Raw genomic sequence first — 17216 nt, 5'->3', positions numbered from 1 at the left:
CTTGCCAGTTCCCGTAATTATTGTCATATTTGATTGAACTTTGCATTAAGGGCTATCGGAACTTTCTTGATGCCACTGAATCAATTACATAGATAATTAAAGATGCACACTGTCTGCCTTTACCTTTTGGTTCCTTCCTCTTGCTTGCCTCTGGCCTCCAACTTCTCTTTGTGGTAAGTAGCATTCATTTCATTCCTGAGCCGGTCATTCTCACGGGCAATGTCTGAAGCATTCTGAATGACCAGGGCATCATAGGTCTTCAGCCCCATGTCCTCTGTAATCTGCAGGAAGCTGTTGATGGATGTGACCTCTTGCTGTCTGATGCTTCTTTTCTGAAGCAAGTGCTGGCGTGCCAGAAATCCTCTTATAACTTCCCCATAAAAGAATGCAATCAGGGGGTCAGGGAGAGAAGCAAAAGCACAAAAACCCAGACCCACACCAACAAAAGTCACAGTACATTTATGTCTGAGCAACCACAAAATAAGATATTTAATTCAGAATAAAATGTGCTAAAACATTCTAATCTTGCATTAAAAAATATCTAAATTCACTCATGATAACGCTAGAGACACAAATCCTTAAAATGAATGAGGTCATGCAAGTAATCTACACTAATAAAAGAGAAACATGCAAATTGGTGTCACTCCGCTATACCCACAAGCCAATCAGATGTGTATGCAAATTAACCCAACAAAGATGGTGGTTAATTTGCATACCCAGGCGAGGAGCAAAGACTGAAAACTCCGGGCGGAGTGAAGACTGAAGACTGAAGAGGCTTGGCTTCTCCGCTGAGGCTGGAGCAGGGAAGCCAAGTTTCGCTGGAGCCGGAGGGGAGAAGCCTATCCTCGAGGCTTGGCTTCTCTGCTGCGGCTGGACCAAAGGCCAGGGTCCCAGGTGCCAGAGGAAAACCGGTGCTGGCAGCCAGGGGAAGGAAGGCCTATTGCGCGAATCTTCGTGCAACGGGCTTCTAGTATCATAATAAGGCTCCCGCATTTTTTGTTTGTTTGTTTGAGAGGCGGGACATTGATGACTGGACTAAAGTCAATGAAAAAGAACAAGGTCCAAACCCCAGAGAATTTTGGGGTTTGACTCTAACTGGACCATTTTGGGACACACTGATTATCTTTCATTATATCATATTATAACAGAAATGAGGAGGCTCCTGGAATCACTCTTTGAAAACATCATGCACATATTGTTAATAGGACTGTGATTTAACCCTTAGAAAAACTAACACTGCAGTTACAACTCTAGGAAGAGATTGTGTAGAAATATAGGACATCCCCCCTGCTCTCTGAGGAAGCAGGGGTAGAAAAATGTGTAAAAATTGGGGGAAACAAGTGAGTGAACACATTTTGAAATGGCTAATTTCAGCACACATGTAAGACTTGAAATAAAAAAATGAGCACAATTTAAAGGCACTTCCATGTGTTCGGAACACCATTCGATCACTCACTGCCCCCACTCAATCATAATTAATACTCCATTATCTCCATTCTGTAGACAAAGAGAAGTGTAGCGAGGCCTTATTACAGTGTGTAAGAATTATTATAAACAACTAGAGGCCTGGTGCAAGGATTTGTGCACAGGGATCGGCCTGCTGTGGGAGCCCAGCTCATCCCGTTCAGCTGAGCGACACTGCTACTGTGGGAGCACGCTGACCACCACGGGGCAGCTCCTGCGTTGAGCGTCTGTGCCCTGTTCATCAGTGTGCATCATAGCGACTGATCCACAGGTCCTTCTGGTCATTCTGCCGTTCGGTCGCTGGGCTTTTTATAGCTATAGATATGTTCATAGCCTCCTTCAGTTTAAGGATTCTTGCCTTTAGTATTTCCTGAATTTTGATTTCCCTTTTTAATACGAGATTAGAGTATGTCAGTAAATGTTTATTCTGGGTTAAATGTATCTTCCTCCAAGTAAATACAACCAATGAATAGAGGAGCCAGGATTTGAGTCTCTGGTTATGAGGCCAAGCTCATTCCCTTAGCATCTAACCACTCAGACATCACGTGATCTGTCGCTCTGCAGAGAGCAGATCACCAACAGGGAAGCCAAGGTAGCATGCCTGCGATCCGTGTGAGGAAGAACTTTGTATAACACTGAGCACAGGGTATAAATGGATCAGGTTGCATCCTGAGAAGGGGACTCTGCTTCCAATCCCTGAGCAAGTTCATGAGAGCAAAATGGCCCTCCCTGCTTGTGGATGTTGTGGACAGATGCAGGGGGAGTGATTACTATTGGGTCCTTTTGACTCTGGGATGCCATCCCTTCCAATTCTAAGTTTCTAAGATTAGAAGGGACTGTTCGGATTTTAAGAAGGTCTATACTTTCAGGGAAAACCAATGAGTGTAGCAAAATCACTTTATTCTTGTCTGTAGGGGAAGAAAAAAAGGCTGTGAAACATTGAGTGCTTTAAAATAGTCTGTGGCTACTGAAGAACAGTGTGTGGGTTATCTCTGACATTCACTTGATGCCTTTTCTTGATTACAAGGTGGAAAGCTGCACACGACTTTCCACAATTACGGCTTCAGAGGCAAACACTCTGCAGGCAGCTAAAATGCTTCAGGCTTTTCTTCCGATGGCAATACAAACTGCTTAGTTACTTTGGAATGCAGTGGTATTGAATTAACTGTAAACAGTCATGCTGCACTAATCTAAAGGGGGAAAAATTAAACAGTAAAAGGTACAACCAGACTTATAGAAAGAGAAAATGCGGAATAAGTGTTAACCATGTGATGGGCACACTGGGAGAGAGCAGAAGAATTCAAACTGGCCCATTCACTTGCTGTTTCTATTACATTAAAAAACAACAACCCACCAATAAAAAACAGAACACCAAAAACTGAGACATTGACTTTTGGAAGTACCAAGCTGTTTAATCTCCTGTAATAAATGGAATATTAATGTGGATATGCCAGATTTCCTGTGACCTCCGACGTCAGCAGAGATATTCCCTGGATTCATGGCCCAGAAATCTATAGTCCCATATTTGGAGAACTCCATTTTCTCACATTTCATACTAGCACCTTTCCAAATTCTTTAAAAATGTTATACCAGTTGCTAAAAATTGGTATATTTAACAAGGGACAACTAATAAAAATAAATTTGCTCCAATATATATTGATACTTATTCTCTTTCTGACAATTTTAAAAGACTGCTTTTATGACATTTATAGTATTCAGATTTTAAGTTTCATCCAGGACAAAGTAAACATATATAGTCAGAGAGAAACTTCTGTTCCGAATAATTTGAGATTAAAATAATTTAATTTAAGATTAAGAGTAACAGCTTTCTCCCCCCCCCACAACATTTACAAAGAAAAAAAATGAGAACTCTTGAAAAACTGGAAATGACACCACATCATATAAATTTTGAGTAAATTTCATAGTAGCAAAAAGTACTGAAGGAACTATTCCAAGAGATATAAAAAGAAAAATCAATAAGTAATGCTTTGCATTTAAGAGCCTATAATTTAAAAAAATGCTTTTATATCCTTTATTTCATTTATGCCATAGGAAGTTATGGTTTTCATCTCAATGCCATTTTGTAGACCATTCTCAATTTTTTATCTTTAGAGGTGAAGAGATAACTAGAGTTCTGCTCATTTCTTTTGTTTCAGGTCAGCAGGGCACAGCAACTTCTCTTTGTAACAGAATAGAAGAAATTCCTAATGGGCAGCCCTGATGGAAGACAGGGGACACATTCTTCTAATCATATTTAAGGAACATTTCCAGGAGAATTTGATACTTCATTCTATGTACATATAGCATGATATTAAATGGGGCTCTCAGTTAACTCCATAGTGCAGTGATTAGAACACTGGTCTTGTAAATTGAATTCTTCCCATTCCAATCACAGCTGAGGCTGGAAATGCAGCTTCTGACTCAGGAGGTCTGGGGTGGGGCCTGAAACGCTACATTTCTAAGCATCCCATGTAGTGCTGAGGCTGCAGATGCTCAGGTCACAGGGTGGTTTGTCAGGGCTGGCCACACAAACAGGAACTGCCCAGGTCGGTCCAAAACAGACCTGTGACCCCAGACTCTCTCTACACTGATGAAGGACAAAATTAAGGAGGCCAGGTGATCATCACCCTCAGAGAAGCCACAGCTGCCAAGAGTGGAGGGTGGGTCCTTTCCCTAACCCAGGCCTCCCCCACTGCCTCCGCCCTCCAGGCTGGTGAAAGTGGCTTCTGAGGACCACCCCGAGAACTTGCTATGTGACTCTGGAGTTTGGAGGACATGGTGGCACATGAGCCCTGAGAAGACGGATGCTGCATCAGTGGCTGCTGCCAGGCCCTGAAGGCAGGGTGGCTCTGCGGGGAGAAGCTACACCTGTCAGGACCCAGGGTGTGGTTCTCCAGCACCCGACATGGTTTGCAAGACAGAGATGTCTGCTTGCAATCATTTAAAGAGACTTCTTAGACAGCATAGAGGCCTGGGCGGAGAATGTCCATGGGGTACCCGGGAGCTGAGGGGGGATTATAAGTGACTGTCCAAAGGAGAGGTCTTGCCAGTTCTCAGGTGGGTAGCGCAGATAAGTGCTGAAATGTGCCCACATATCCAAATCACCATTGAACACCTGATCACCCCACCAGAGGAACCCTGGGCCAGGTCACACTGCAGATGGTCAGACAGAAGAGCTGCTCTGTCCCCACACTCTCTCCCTCCCCTTCGTCAGCTTTGGAGGGTCACAGGTGCGCATGAGCCTAAGTAGGCAGGAGGGAGTGCCCACTGCCCACCTGTGGGGTCTGAGAGGTCCAAGATGAATGTCTTTACTTAGAATGAAGTGCTGAATTTTAAGCGTTATTTGGATGGAACTTGTTCATTCTGAATGAGACGGTTTGAGGAACCAGAATGTAGCAGTACTTTTTATCATCAGAAAATGATAAGACATTGGAGATTTAATGAGGGGCGTGCCTGGATGAAACCAGGGGTTTTAAACAGAGCTCTGAACAGAATGAAACTGATTTCTGCATCCTGTGAAATGTCATTGCTAGCTTTGAACAGCTTCAAATATACTAGAGAGCTCATTACAGTTCCACCAAAAACTAACACATGGATTAATTTTTTCCATTTTCCCTTTCTTTGATAATTGTATTTATAATGCATAATTAAATTATTGACAAAATTAAAAATGTATTAAGGATGTATGTTTTATGTGAGGCATAGTTATGATTTTTAATATGTAGCCATTGTTGATGGTTGCTTGGATTTTGATAGGAAAAGAAATTCTAAAGGAACTATTTCAAAGTTAAAATGACAAAAAAATGTTATCTGCTATCAAATATAATGCTCCAGATATCATCACTGCTTCACAAAGGAAAAATAAAGTCCAGGATTTTCCCATGCATATGCAGAATCACTTAAAATATGATCTAGCCAATTGACTGGCTGAACTGGCTGGGAATCTGGCTTCTTAGCTGGATCTAAGTACCACTGTGGGTTCAAAGGTACATGCTTCTTGTCAGGATCAATAAGCACGAATATTTGCAAGGTAGAGGATGCATAAAGCCTAGGATAGGCATAGCTCTTCTTCCAAACTGTGGTTTAGATAAAAATCTGCTACAAAATATCAGATGACATGACTACCACATAAAGCATGAGCCGTGTAGTGTCTGCGTACACTGATTCACACACACGTAAAGAGCAAACTAAGCCACAGTGCTGCCTAAACCTCCGGAAAGTGTCCGTAAGGAGCATCAAGGAGTGGATGGAGCAGTTCACTCCAATGTAGATGCCACTGATATTTAGACTTCCATTCCACAACTCACAAAAGTTCATATATGTTAGTGTGCACTGTTACCTTTTTGACAGATGATAATTTTTCTCTGCAGCTGTAGGCACAAATCATTGAGCTGGTTGGCATGGCAGTATTTTAGAAACACTTTTCGGACTCCCATCTAAAATATAAACAGCAGGGAAACATTTAATAGCCCGGATATGCCAAAATGATGATGAGAAAACCATCAGGCAAGAGATTTTTCCAGAAGACAATTAGAATAAACAAAGCTAACAAATTTAATTCCAGTACATCTCCCTTATTATTTTTTAACACTACTAACACCTAATCCCAATCACCCAAATTTTGTTCTAATAAGTCTCTTTATTATGTGTACACATTGTCACCAATATTTGCAAATGCCTACACACTACAGTTGTGGTAGTTGCATCATGTAGTGCAAAATACTGACAGTCTTTGACTCTTTTTTTTTATTGTTGACACTATTACAGATGTCCCCCACCTCCCCTACCTTTGTCCACCTCCACCCTGACCCCCACCACCACTCCCCTGGCTTCACCACTCTGTTGTCTGCTCATGGGCTATGCATATGTGTTCTCTGGCTACTCTCTGCACCTTTTATCCAGTCCTCTTTATCAGAAGAGACAGCCAGGCCCACGCATGAATTTTCACACTCCCGAGCCAGACCCCTAACTTTCCTTTTCTTTTCTCAACCCAGGGCAGGGTGGTTAAGTTTACAAAAAGGGAAAACAACCAAACAAAAAGACCCAAACAAAACATACAGAGGTCATATAAAATTGTCTCATGTTAATTAATTTTTCTACTAAATTGTACATTATTATATACTAGAGGCCTGATGCACAAAATTCATGCAAGAGTAGGCCTTCCCTTCCCCAGGCTGCCAGCACTGGCTTCCCTCTGGCACCAGGGACCCGGGCTTCCCTCGCAGCCCTGGCTTCATCCGAAGGTCGTCCGGAAGGACATCTGGTCTAATTAGCATATTATGCTTTTATTATTATAGATCAATGTATATAGCCACAATTATAGAACTGCAAAATCAAAGTAAAAAGACTCAACAAAGTCATGTGAGCAATAATTTTCTGGTCATCTGCATAAACAGAAGTACACATTGAGCTTTCTTCTCTAGAATTTTAAAATTTCATTACGTCCCCAAATTCATTTCCATAAAAAAGGTTAGTGGTATGCGAGCTAGTCCAATCATGCTGCTATTGATGAAAGCAGCTACCAAAGAGAATTCTTAAAAACACACAACAATAAGCCATGCCAAGCATTTAAAAAATAATTTTTCTGTGTGTTGTGCTCATTTTCTAAGAATTCATGGAACTGAATGCCCTTTACAATGTAAGTGTTCACAGTCTCTCAGAGGAAGCAGGCACAAATAATTGCAGAAAAGCCTGGTAAATACTGACACGAAGTGCTGTGGAAGCTCGGAGGTGATATTCTGTTAGATAAAGAGGAAATACTGCATAGGCAAACCTGGTAATATGTTCATAATCATATTCTCAGCACTTGAGACAAACACTGTTAAAATAAGAGGAAGACTAACATGTGTGCTCCCAAGCATGACCTGAGGACATTAAATGATAACACCGCACAGCCTGTGCCATACATCACAGTGACACCCGAGGCTTGCATGTATATACACATCATTAGGTACTGGAAAGGTTTATAGGTCAGACTTGTCTTCAGAGTACGTGGCCAGAGGCAGTTTATGAACCTTTTCATATGGAAACGGAGTTTACTTCAAACATATTTTGTCACTTCCCATCTTTCCTTCTAACTCTCCCCTTAGCCATGTTGTCTTAATGAAACACACATTTACACGGAATTGGGACCAGAATCTTACACTGTGGTAGCCAAGGTAGTTAGTTAGATCAACAGAGAATGCTCTCAACTACTGTTCTGTTTCAGAGGCCTCTGGCTGACTAGATGTTCTTCATTTAGTTTTTTGTTTTTGTTTTTGTTTTTTTAGTTGGTTGAAATTTGAGACATTTGCCTAGGTGGGTGGCTACAGAGAGTTGTTACTTCTTTCCCCCATTGTATTGCCACTCTCTCTCCCTAGTTATTTTCCATAACTCACAGTCTTTTTTCTGCTTCCCGACTATTGACTTCTTTTGGCAGTCAACAGGAAGAGCAGTTGGTACTGTCTGTGAGCACTGCGGAACAAATCTGTGAGACAGGCACTGGGAAGGAGGGAGCATGTCATCTTTCTGTTCATCCCTGACTGTGGCATGTTACTCACTGTGGGAAACTACACCCCAAAGGCAAAATTCATGCAAACCTGAGTTCCAAAATGAAACTCTAAAAGAGTGATAGCCAGCAAGACTCCACAAATGGTGGAATGAATAACAATTAGGAGAACTAACAAATGCAAGGAACACAAGGGCAAGAGACCTAGAGAATGCACCCAGGAGAACTGGATTCTAGTCCCACCTCCATACTTAAAAGGAGACCCTATGCAGGAAGAGAGTTAGAAGACTAAGATCTGTTACAGGGACATTTCTAACGGCCATTCAAAAAACCAAATTTGTTTACCTTGAGAATTCTTCTAGAGTTACAAAGGAGGTTCCTCTCCTTAATGAGTTCATATGGAAAATCTGCAGTAAGCAAATCCAGCAAGAATACATGCTTAGTGTGATGATAAGAGTTATTTTCAAGGACCATCAGAGAGGAGGAGGTGATCAAGGTGGAATCAGTAAGATTCACTGAGAAGCATGTTATCTAAGCCATTTAGCATTGAAGGGTATGTAGGAATTTTCCAGGGTGGCTAGGCATGATGGGTAAAAGATGAATGGGGGCAGAAAAACTAGCATATGAAAGGCAAGGAGCAGAGAATGACAAACGAGCTTGGGGGTACAGATGGGTGAAGAGTGACAAGAGAAGAGATTACAGATGTAGCTAGTGGCCAAATTGTGAAGAGTATTACAGGAAAACATGGACATTCTCCTATGAGCAATGTGGCTAAAGTGAACGAATTAAAGGGGATCAGACTTAACTTTTATAAAAATAATTTTTGAAACTCTGTTTGAAATCTATAAAGTCCTTACTTTTTCAGGAGAATGGATTGTTGGGCTTTGGGAAATAGTTTGTTAGCAAAGTGAGACAATCTAAGGCAATCACAACAGTTTGGGTTTGGAAGATTATACAACTGTTGCTTGTCTGGCGGCCAGTCCCTATTTATCCTTTATAACTGGAGCCAAACCCCACCTTCATTATTAGATCTCTGATACTCATTTATTTACTTACAGTAGGGCTCTTATGACTTTCATTTGTGTTCCCAGAGCATCCTCTGAATGATCCTTTTTCTCTTATTATATGCATTGCTTATTTATCATTATCTATATATTCATATCTCTCAAAAATATGAAGATATATTCTTGATCTTACAAGTGGTAGGGATGTGAGGAGGGTGGATTTGAATTAGAGAAGATGAGGAACTGTGAAGTGCTGGTGTAAGATGAGTATAGAGATGGATGATAATGTCTTCAAGGATGGAAATAAGGTATGATGGACGATGGGAATAGAAGCCAGACCCAGAAGTCATTCAAAAATCTGTGAATAAGTCATGGACATCAGTCAGCGATAGAATAAATGATGGTGGAAATAAAAGGAAAAAGAAATGGAGTGAAAACGGTCCACAAGTGGTACAGACATAAGAAAGTTTGGGCAGCAGTGATTCAGCTGACCCCTCTCCTCTACTGAGACAAAGGAAGGGAGAAAAAGTGAAATCATAAGCTATTATTGTCAGAAAATATCCAGTTTACAGTTTACATATGTAGGCTAAATTAGAAGGGGAGTAAATATGGAGGGTAAAGTGGTTTTTTTTTCAGTATATATTAGCGATTCCATGGATTCTGACTGTGGGTACTTGAGAAGCAGTCTGAGTGTTTCACAGGGCTGATCTGTTAGGCCAGACTTGGAGGCAGGAAAAGGCAGTTTTTGATGGGAGCCATGGTCGGGATAATAGCAAGGGAGGAGGGAAGTGGGTGTGTGAGAGCACAGGGCATGTGCGAGGGAAGGTGGGATGTTAGACAGGCAGTCACATGTAATGTTGGGAACCAAAGGCCAGCTCTCAAAGCTCCTGGTGGGTTTTTGGTTTAGCTACTAGTATGTCCATAAAAATTCTCCCTGCAGTGGTAAAACCAAGGGCTTTGAAAGTAAGGAGGGCTTCTAGGCATCTGGTTCAATGGGAGGGGGGAGAGAATTCAATTCTGAATCCACATTTAAAGTATCCTGTTCAGTTCCATCCATGCTGTTGCAAATGGTAAGAATTACTTCTTTTTTACAGCAGCATAGTATTCCATTGTGTAGATGTACCACAGCATTATACTAAGTGAAATGAGCCAGTCAATGAAAGAAAAATACCACATGATCTCATTCATTTATGGATAATAAAGACCAGTATAGCTGATGAACAAAAATAGATCCAGAGGCAGAGCAGCATCAAACAGACTGTCAAACTACAGCGGGAAGGCTGAGGAGGGTTGGGGGGCGGGAGGGGCAGGACTTGTATGCATGCATATAAGCATAACCAGTGGACATAAGACACTGGGGGGGGGTAGGGGAGGCCAGGGGAATGTCAAGGGTGGGGGGAGGAGACATATGTAATACTCTTTGTAATACTTTAAGCAATAAAACAAAATTTTAAAAAAGCATCCTGTTCAACAGAGCTAAAGACTTCATGGAAATGGCTAGGTATTGTGCTGCCATCACATTCAGAAAGTTTTAGAAAGTTCTTCATTCACCTACTTGGAATACTTTACAGTTATTCAATGGACTGATCCATTATTTCATATCCATTCATTCACATTTTTTACCATATATAATTTATTTGTGGATTGGCAAGATGTGGAGATGCTCATTAAAAATGTTACCATTTGCCCTGACTGGTTTGGCTCAGTGGATAGAGCATCGGCCTGCAGACTGAAAGGTCCCAGGTTCGATTCCGGTCAAGGGCATGTACCTTGGTTGCGGGCACATCCCCAGTAGGGGGTGTGCAGAAGGCAGCTGATCGATGTTTCTCTCTCATCGATGTTTCTGACTCTCTATCTCTTTCCCTTCCTCTTTGTAAAAAATCAATAAAAATATTTTTTAAAAATGTTACCATTTGTTTGACAAGTTGCTGTTCTTTTGGGGTTGTCATATTTGTAGCAAATGTTTCATCTCTTCTAAAAAATTAAAATTAGCCCTTCAGCAGTATTTTGAATTTCTTCATCAGAAACTATTCTGAATAATGCATTTTAGTCCTTCAGTCCTCTGGTATCACTGATAGTAAGGATTAGTGAAGCATAAATCTAGAAATCTTTATCAGAAAAACTCAGAGAGGATTACATGAATTTTAGGAGAAATGTGTTGGCCATTTTAATTTTCCTATGGAATGAATTCACATGAAGTTACTTTGCAATCAGTGCCTTAGTGTGCTGTCTCACATCCAACAAATCAGGATTCATCCGAATGAGAACAAATGTTCAGATCACCTACATTCTTGATTCCAGTTGCATTCTCTTATAGAAAGATATTTCTCTCTCACACTGTAGAAAAGGAGGGAATGAAATGTTCTCCTACTGAGCCCTCTCCCTGTGCACTCCCTAGATGCAGAGTGTTCTGATCTGAGATTAAAATGTTAATGTCATTCTCACTCCTATAAAAGTAAGCCATCTGTGAATTATAGTCATTGCTATTTTTATTAGAAAACCATTAGGATTTTTTTTGAAGTGACAGATTTTAAAAGATTATACAAAATTATCATTGATGACTCCGAAAGCTTCAATTACTGCTACAGTCTTCAGGGACTTTTTTTTTTAGAGGTGCAGGCTGTGGGAGCACAGACACCTGCTGGAATGGCGGTTGTGATGGTATGTAGGTGGTCTGGAGGATGTACTAGAGAGAGATATTAAAGGAACCTGTAAAGGCCCTCTCCTCCCTCTTCTTCCTCCCTCCTCCTCCTCCTCCTCACCACTGATTGCTGCTTCCAATCACAGCGTTACAACAAGTAGGGCTTTCCCTCCCATGGAGGGTAGGAGGGACCCACACTTCTTGTTTCCATGGAAACCTCAGGACACCCCCCCTACACAGGAGATGCACATTACTGGCCTCCCTTTTTAGGGGTGTCCCCATTTGACCACTCCTCGCTGTATGGGAGATGACGAACAAAACTAACTTCAGAGTGATCTTCTAAACATCATTATATTACTTTTGTGCTTAAAATTACTTGATTGCAAGTCATAATTTTCAGGATAATGTTCAAAATCTTTAGAAATGTTTATTAGACTTTCTATAGTATATTTCTTTTTCAGGGCATTCTTGTTTATCTGTTCTTAAACTATATCATATCGCTTGCTGTTCCAAAATGCAAACTTGTTTTTCTCCTCTGGCTTAACATAGTCTGTTTCTTTTTTCACATAATATCTTTATCTAAATTATCTACTTTTTAAAGATTTTTATTTAATTTTAGAGAGAGAGGAAGGGAGAAGGAGAGCAAGAGAGAAACATCAATGTGAGAGTGAAACATCCATCAACAACCCCCTTACCGAGGACGGAGCCCACAACCAGGGCATGTGCCCTGACCAGGAATTGAACCTGCAACCACTGAGCAACACCAGCCAGGGCTAAATCATCTACTGAATAAGCTCCTATTCATCTTTTAAATCACAGATGGCTTGGTGAACTCTCAGTTTAGCATTTACCATATAATAATTAATTCATTAAAATAGCATATCTATGTCATTAATGTATCTTGTATATCTCTATAATATTACTGATTTCCTTATTTTGCCATTATTTGTATACCTACCTGAATATTCAACTTGACTATGAAATACTTTGGTGGGCTAGGATAACATTGAAGAAATATAAAGATGGTAAGTTATATATTTTAAGGTGAAGGAAATGAAAGTAAATGGAATAAAATGGAGAAAGAACTTCAAAGACTGATTTTAGTAGATAGTAGGTATACTATGAACTCAGTTATTTACAAAAATTCATTTAAAATAATGAAATCTTAAAATTAAACCTTTATGAACTACTTTAATTCATTCATTTTCTAAAAATGTATTTAATGTTGTTCAAGAAATAAAGACTTTTGGTATAAGACTATTGCAAACCAAAATCTAGAATGCACCCCATCCTCTAATTCTTTACCTGCTCTTCAATTCTCCTTGCACACTGCCTCCAATTTATTAATCTTCCAGAAACTGTCAATGATTCCATATTGCCTGTAAACTAAAATGCATACTTCTGAATTAGCATTCAAAGCTCTCCATAATATGGCCTTTATTAATCTCTGAAGGACTAACACTTCTTATTCCTCTAAAAAGAGGTGCTACTTATTGTTATTTTAACTTCCCACATATTACTGAGGGCAGAAAATCAATGTGAAACTTCTGTAGACACTATCAAGGGGCTATAGCATTCATATGCACAAATTTTTTATTGAATGATGTTACTATTGTTCTCAGCGTTATCTTAGAAATATCACTTCATATAATATTGGGATGTTTTTCTTAATAATTACCATAGATTTTATTTTAATGAGATATCACTTATTGTCAATGCTTTTTTGTTGTTGTAAAAATGCTTAATTTCCATCGTTTCTGATAAAAGATTAATCTTTAAAATTTTCAATCTTGCCGAAACCGGTTTGGCTTAGTGGATAGAGCGTCGGCCTGCAGACTGAAAGGGCCCAGGTTCGATTCTGGTTAAGGGCATGTACCTTGGTTGCGGGCACATCCCCAGTAGGGAGTGTACAGGAAGCAGCTGATCGATGTTTCTCTCTCATCGATGTTTCTAACTCTCTATCTCTCTCCCTTTCTCTCTGTAAAAAATCAATAAAATATACTTAAAAATTTTTTTTTCAACCTTTATTACTCTAAAAACATTAGCATTATTCTAATAAATACTTCCCACTTAAAAATAAGATATATAATATATTTACAATAAAAGTAGTCATCTTCTTTCAATATAATATTAGCATTAAAAAAAGTCCTGGTAACTCCTAAAGTGCCTTACCATGTAAATCTGTTCCCAGTTTTTAAATAGCTTTATTGATGTGATGTGAACAATATACTGTTTCTTTTATATGGTTTGATGTCTCCATCACTCTCCCATCAGACTTGTTTTTCCTTCTGCTGATCTGAGAATGTCACTGTGCTCCTTTAAAATACTGTTGTTTCTACTTTTACCATGGAAAGCACTTTCTGTACTTATTATGTAATCTCTTCCAAATAGAAGCAGCCCCTCAAACCCCGATATTTCCACATACAAGCTATGAATATTCTTTCACTCATTCCTGCTTCTAATTTTTAAAAAAGTTTTCATTCACTGATTTTTAGAGACAGCTAACCAGACAGAGAGACAAACATCCATGTGTTGTTCTAGCTATCCGTGCATTCACTGCTTGCTTCCTGTATGTCCTCTGACCAAGGATCGAATCCACAATCTTGTCACCTTGTATTGGGATAATGCTCCAACCAACTGAGCCACCAGAGCAGGGCTCATTCCTGGTTCATATCATTTTAACATAGCTCTCAGGTACACTATATCTTTTATCTTTCCTGATTTTCCTTGTCTTGCATTTATTCATCCATTCAACCTATCATGTGTCTGTCTTATCCATCTATTCATTCATCATTCATCCATCATCCATACATAAACCGAACATTTGCCAAGGGCATTCCTGATGCCAGGCCCCGTGCCAGGCTCTGGGACCACAAGGACAAACAGAATACCTCCTACGCTCTCAAGAATTTCAGTAAACCAACCATTTAACTAAAATTCATCTCCAGGCTGAATTCACATAGTTCCCCCGTTTGCTTCTTTGATTCATTAAGTTTCTAAGGATGACAATTATTTTGTATGTGTATAATTATAATTAATATTTTCATATTTTGTACTTTCATGGTAACTTTGAAAAATTATGAAATAAAAATATTCTAATTTTCAGCCAGGCTCTGAATATACTTTTAAATATCCTCAAAGGATACATTTATACTAAAATACAAGTTCTCTTTTATATAAATAGACTATTCTTGAAGTTTAACTTCAACATAGAAAAGATAATTATAGCCATGCACATCTAATAGAGTACTGTATCTTCTATTTGAAGAAGGTGGTTTGGCTCAAATTACATATAATTGCAGGTTAAGAAAAATTAATTACTCTCACCTAGAATAGTATGACCCATACAGTAAGCAGTGATGAATAAAAACTACTATTTTAAGTTTACTAGTGAATTCCTCATTATGCAATCCTATATATTATTTCATTATGAAAATCACACCAATATAGTCAAGAGTGCTTGAAAAAAAATCTCTCTTTCCCCACATAACACATTGTAAAAAGCAATCACAAGCCGTACCCAAACAAGACTGATTAGCTCCAAAATCAAGAGGAAAGCGTATCGGGTAAGTTAACGTATTCATTTAAGGAGCACCTTTAGTTTTTCTTCTTAACAAAATGGCCTCCATAATGTCAATAATTACGTGCCCCATGGAATGTGTATGTGATGAATGATTAACAGCAACATAAGCATAAGCACAGCCCACTGTACTCACTGGGGCATGTGTAGGCACATAGGTCGGGAGCCCTTCCACCACCAGTAACTGCCAACCCACCGCCATCCATGTATTTTGATGTTTGCTTTACTTCTAAAAACATGAATACTCACAGCATTTGATCCTGGGCATCTGATCTTATGTGGTTCATCCTTAAGAGTACTTTCAGATATTAAAATATACTAGTACTCCCATAGGTTTCCTAATTTTCCACACACCCGTTCTGTGGTGTGTTCCTGTTTGCTTTGAGACTCCTCTACATCTATTTTTGTGAATTATCTTCTGCTTTCAACTCCTAAAAGGCCAGGCCTTTTCCATTATTTAGTGCTCCACATATTGTGTGCAGCAAATTCACACTTGTTAAGAGCTTGCGCATATTCCTGACAAGCATTAATATTTTAGTTTTATAGAAGATCCCACTCTTCAAGTCAACACAATTTAATAGGCCTATGTATTGAAGGCCCCTGGGAAGATATCTCTTGACCTTTCTTTGACTCACCTACCCTGTTTGTCCTGTTGCGCATCACTCTATCTTGACTGGGTCACTATATTAGCTTGTTAACTGGTTTTCCAGCTCTATTCTTGCTCTCCAACAATGCAATTTTTTCATGTTTATTTTTTTTATTTTTTTTTAAATATATTTTATTGATTTTTCACAGAGAGGAAGGGAGAGAGAGAGTTAGAAACATCGATGAGAGAGAAACATCGATCAGCTGCCTCCTGCACACCTCCTACTGGGGATGTGCCCGCAACCCAGGTACATGCCCTTGACCGGAATCGAACCTGGGACCTTTCAGTCCGCAGGCCGACGCTCTATCCACTGAGCCAAACCGGTTTCGGCAATTTTTTCATGTTTAAAGCATAAGTCAGATCGTGTTACTATCCTCTTTAAAGCTTATTAATGGCTTCACATTGAACTTAAAGTAGAACCTTGTAGTTTGACTACATAAGCTCTGGCCCTTTCTTGCCTCTAAACATCCATTCTCAACACGGTGATTCTGCCCCCAGAAGGTGAAACTGGTTCCTGATGGGGAAAAATACCCTTACCTATTATAAGGTTTGTGGCATAAAATAGGTGCTTAATAAAGGCCTTTTGGAGGGCTAAATAAACCTGGAATTGGGGAAAATGAGATAGATATATAAGAAATAAAATAGGATTAAGTATAGCCAAACCCATCTTTTTTTTTTTTTTAGTAGTAGTTAAGAGACTCATATTGATAAGGAGGATTGATTATTGAGGGGCCACAAACCTTTGTAATAGCTCAGATTCCCCCCACCCAAAAGTAAATTCATTAGTAATTCTTTTGTTAATTTTTCTCCATCGTGGGGCAATAATAAAGAAAATACAGGTGGAGAACACTGTTATGCAGCATGGTATCTCTTCTTAGCACCCAGTTCTCAGTGCTCCAGCCATTCTGCTCCCATCAGTTCTCTCAGGCTGCCTTCATCTCCGGGTCTTGGCACACACTGGTCCTGCCCCCAGACCCACTTTCCTGCCCTGTCCTGTGACTGGGTCCTTCTCCTTCAGATCTCAGCCTACCGAGGTTCCCCTTGGAGATGCCATTTCAGCCATATCTAAGCTTTGGCAACTTTAATTTGCAGTCAGTGTCCTTATTGGTTCCCTTACAGCATGGATCCTAACCTGTAATTATTTATTAGTTTACCATTCATGGTCCCACCCCGTCCCCACAAGACTGTAAGCCCTGTGGAAAAGGGACACCCCATTCCTACTTAATATTGCCTTGTGGAACTTCAGGGACATAAATGGTACTCAATAAATGCTGTCGTCTCAAGCAACCATTCAACCTGGAGTTAGAGGAAAATCAGATTGATTTGTAAGAGATGAAAGTTAGATTAAGAACAGGCATAGCCAGTTTTTACTTAGAGATTAAGTGCCTCTGTGT

General features: G+C 39.8%; 1 protein-coding gene across 1 annotated transcript in view; it reads right to left on the bottom strand.

Annotated features, from left to right (window-relative positions):
- The window catches only part of MYO16 (myosin XVI), a 424936-nt gene that overhangs the window by 90038 nt on the left and 317682 nt on the right, over positions 1-17216 (bottom strand). The window contains exons 28-29 of the mRNA XM_059685100.1: positions 5804-5900; positions 124-370 (exon numbers count right to left, since the gene is read on the bottom strand). Coding sequence (XP_059541083.1) covers positions 124-370; positions 5804-5900 — 344 coding nt within the window. The remainder of the gene's footprint in view (positions 1-123; positions 371-5803; positions 5901-17216) is intronic.

Source organism: Myotis daubentonii, chromosome 2, assembly GCF_963259705.1.
Source record: "Myotis daubentonii chromosome 2, mMyoDau2.1, whole genome shotgun sequence".
Taxonomy (NCBI): domain Eukaryota; kingdom Metazoa; phylum Chordata; class Mammalia; order Chiroptera; family Vespertilionidae; genus Myotis; species Myotis daubentonii.
This window is presented reverse-complemented; position numbering and strand designations above follow the sequence as displayed.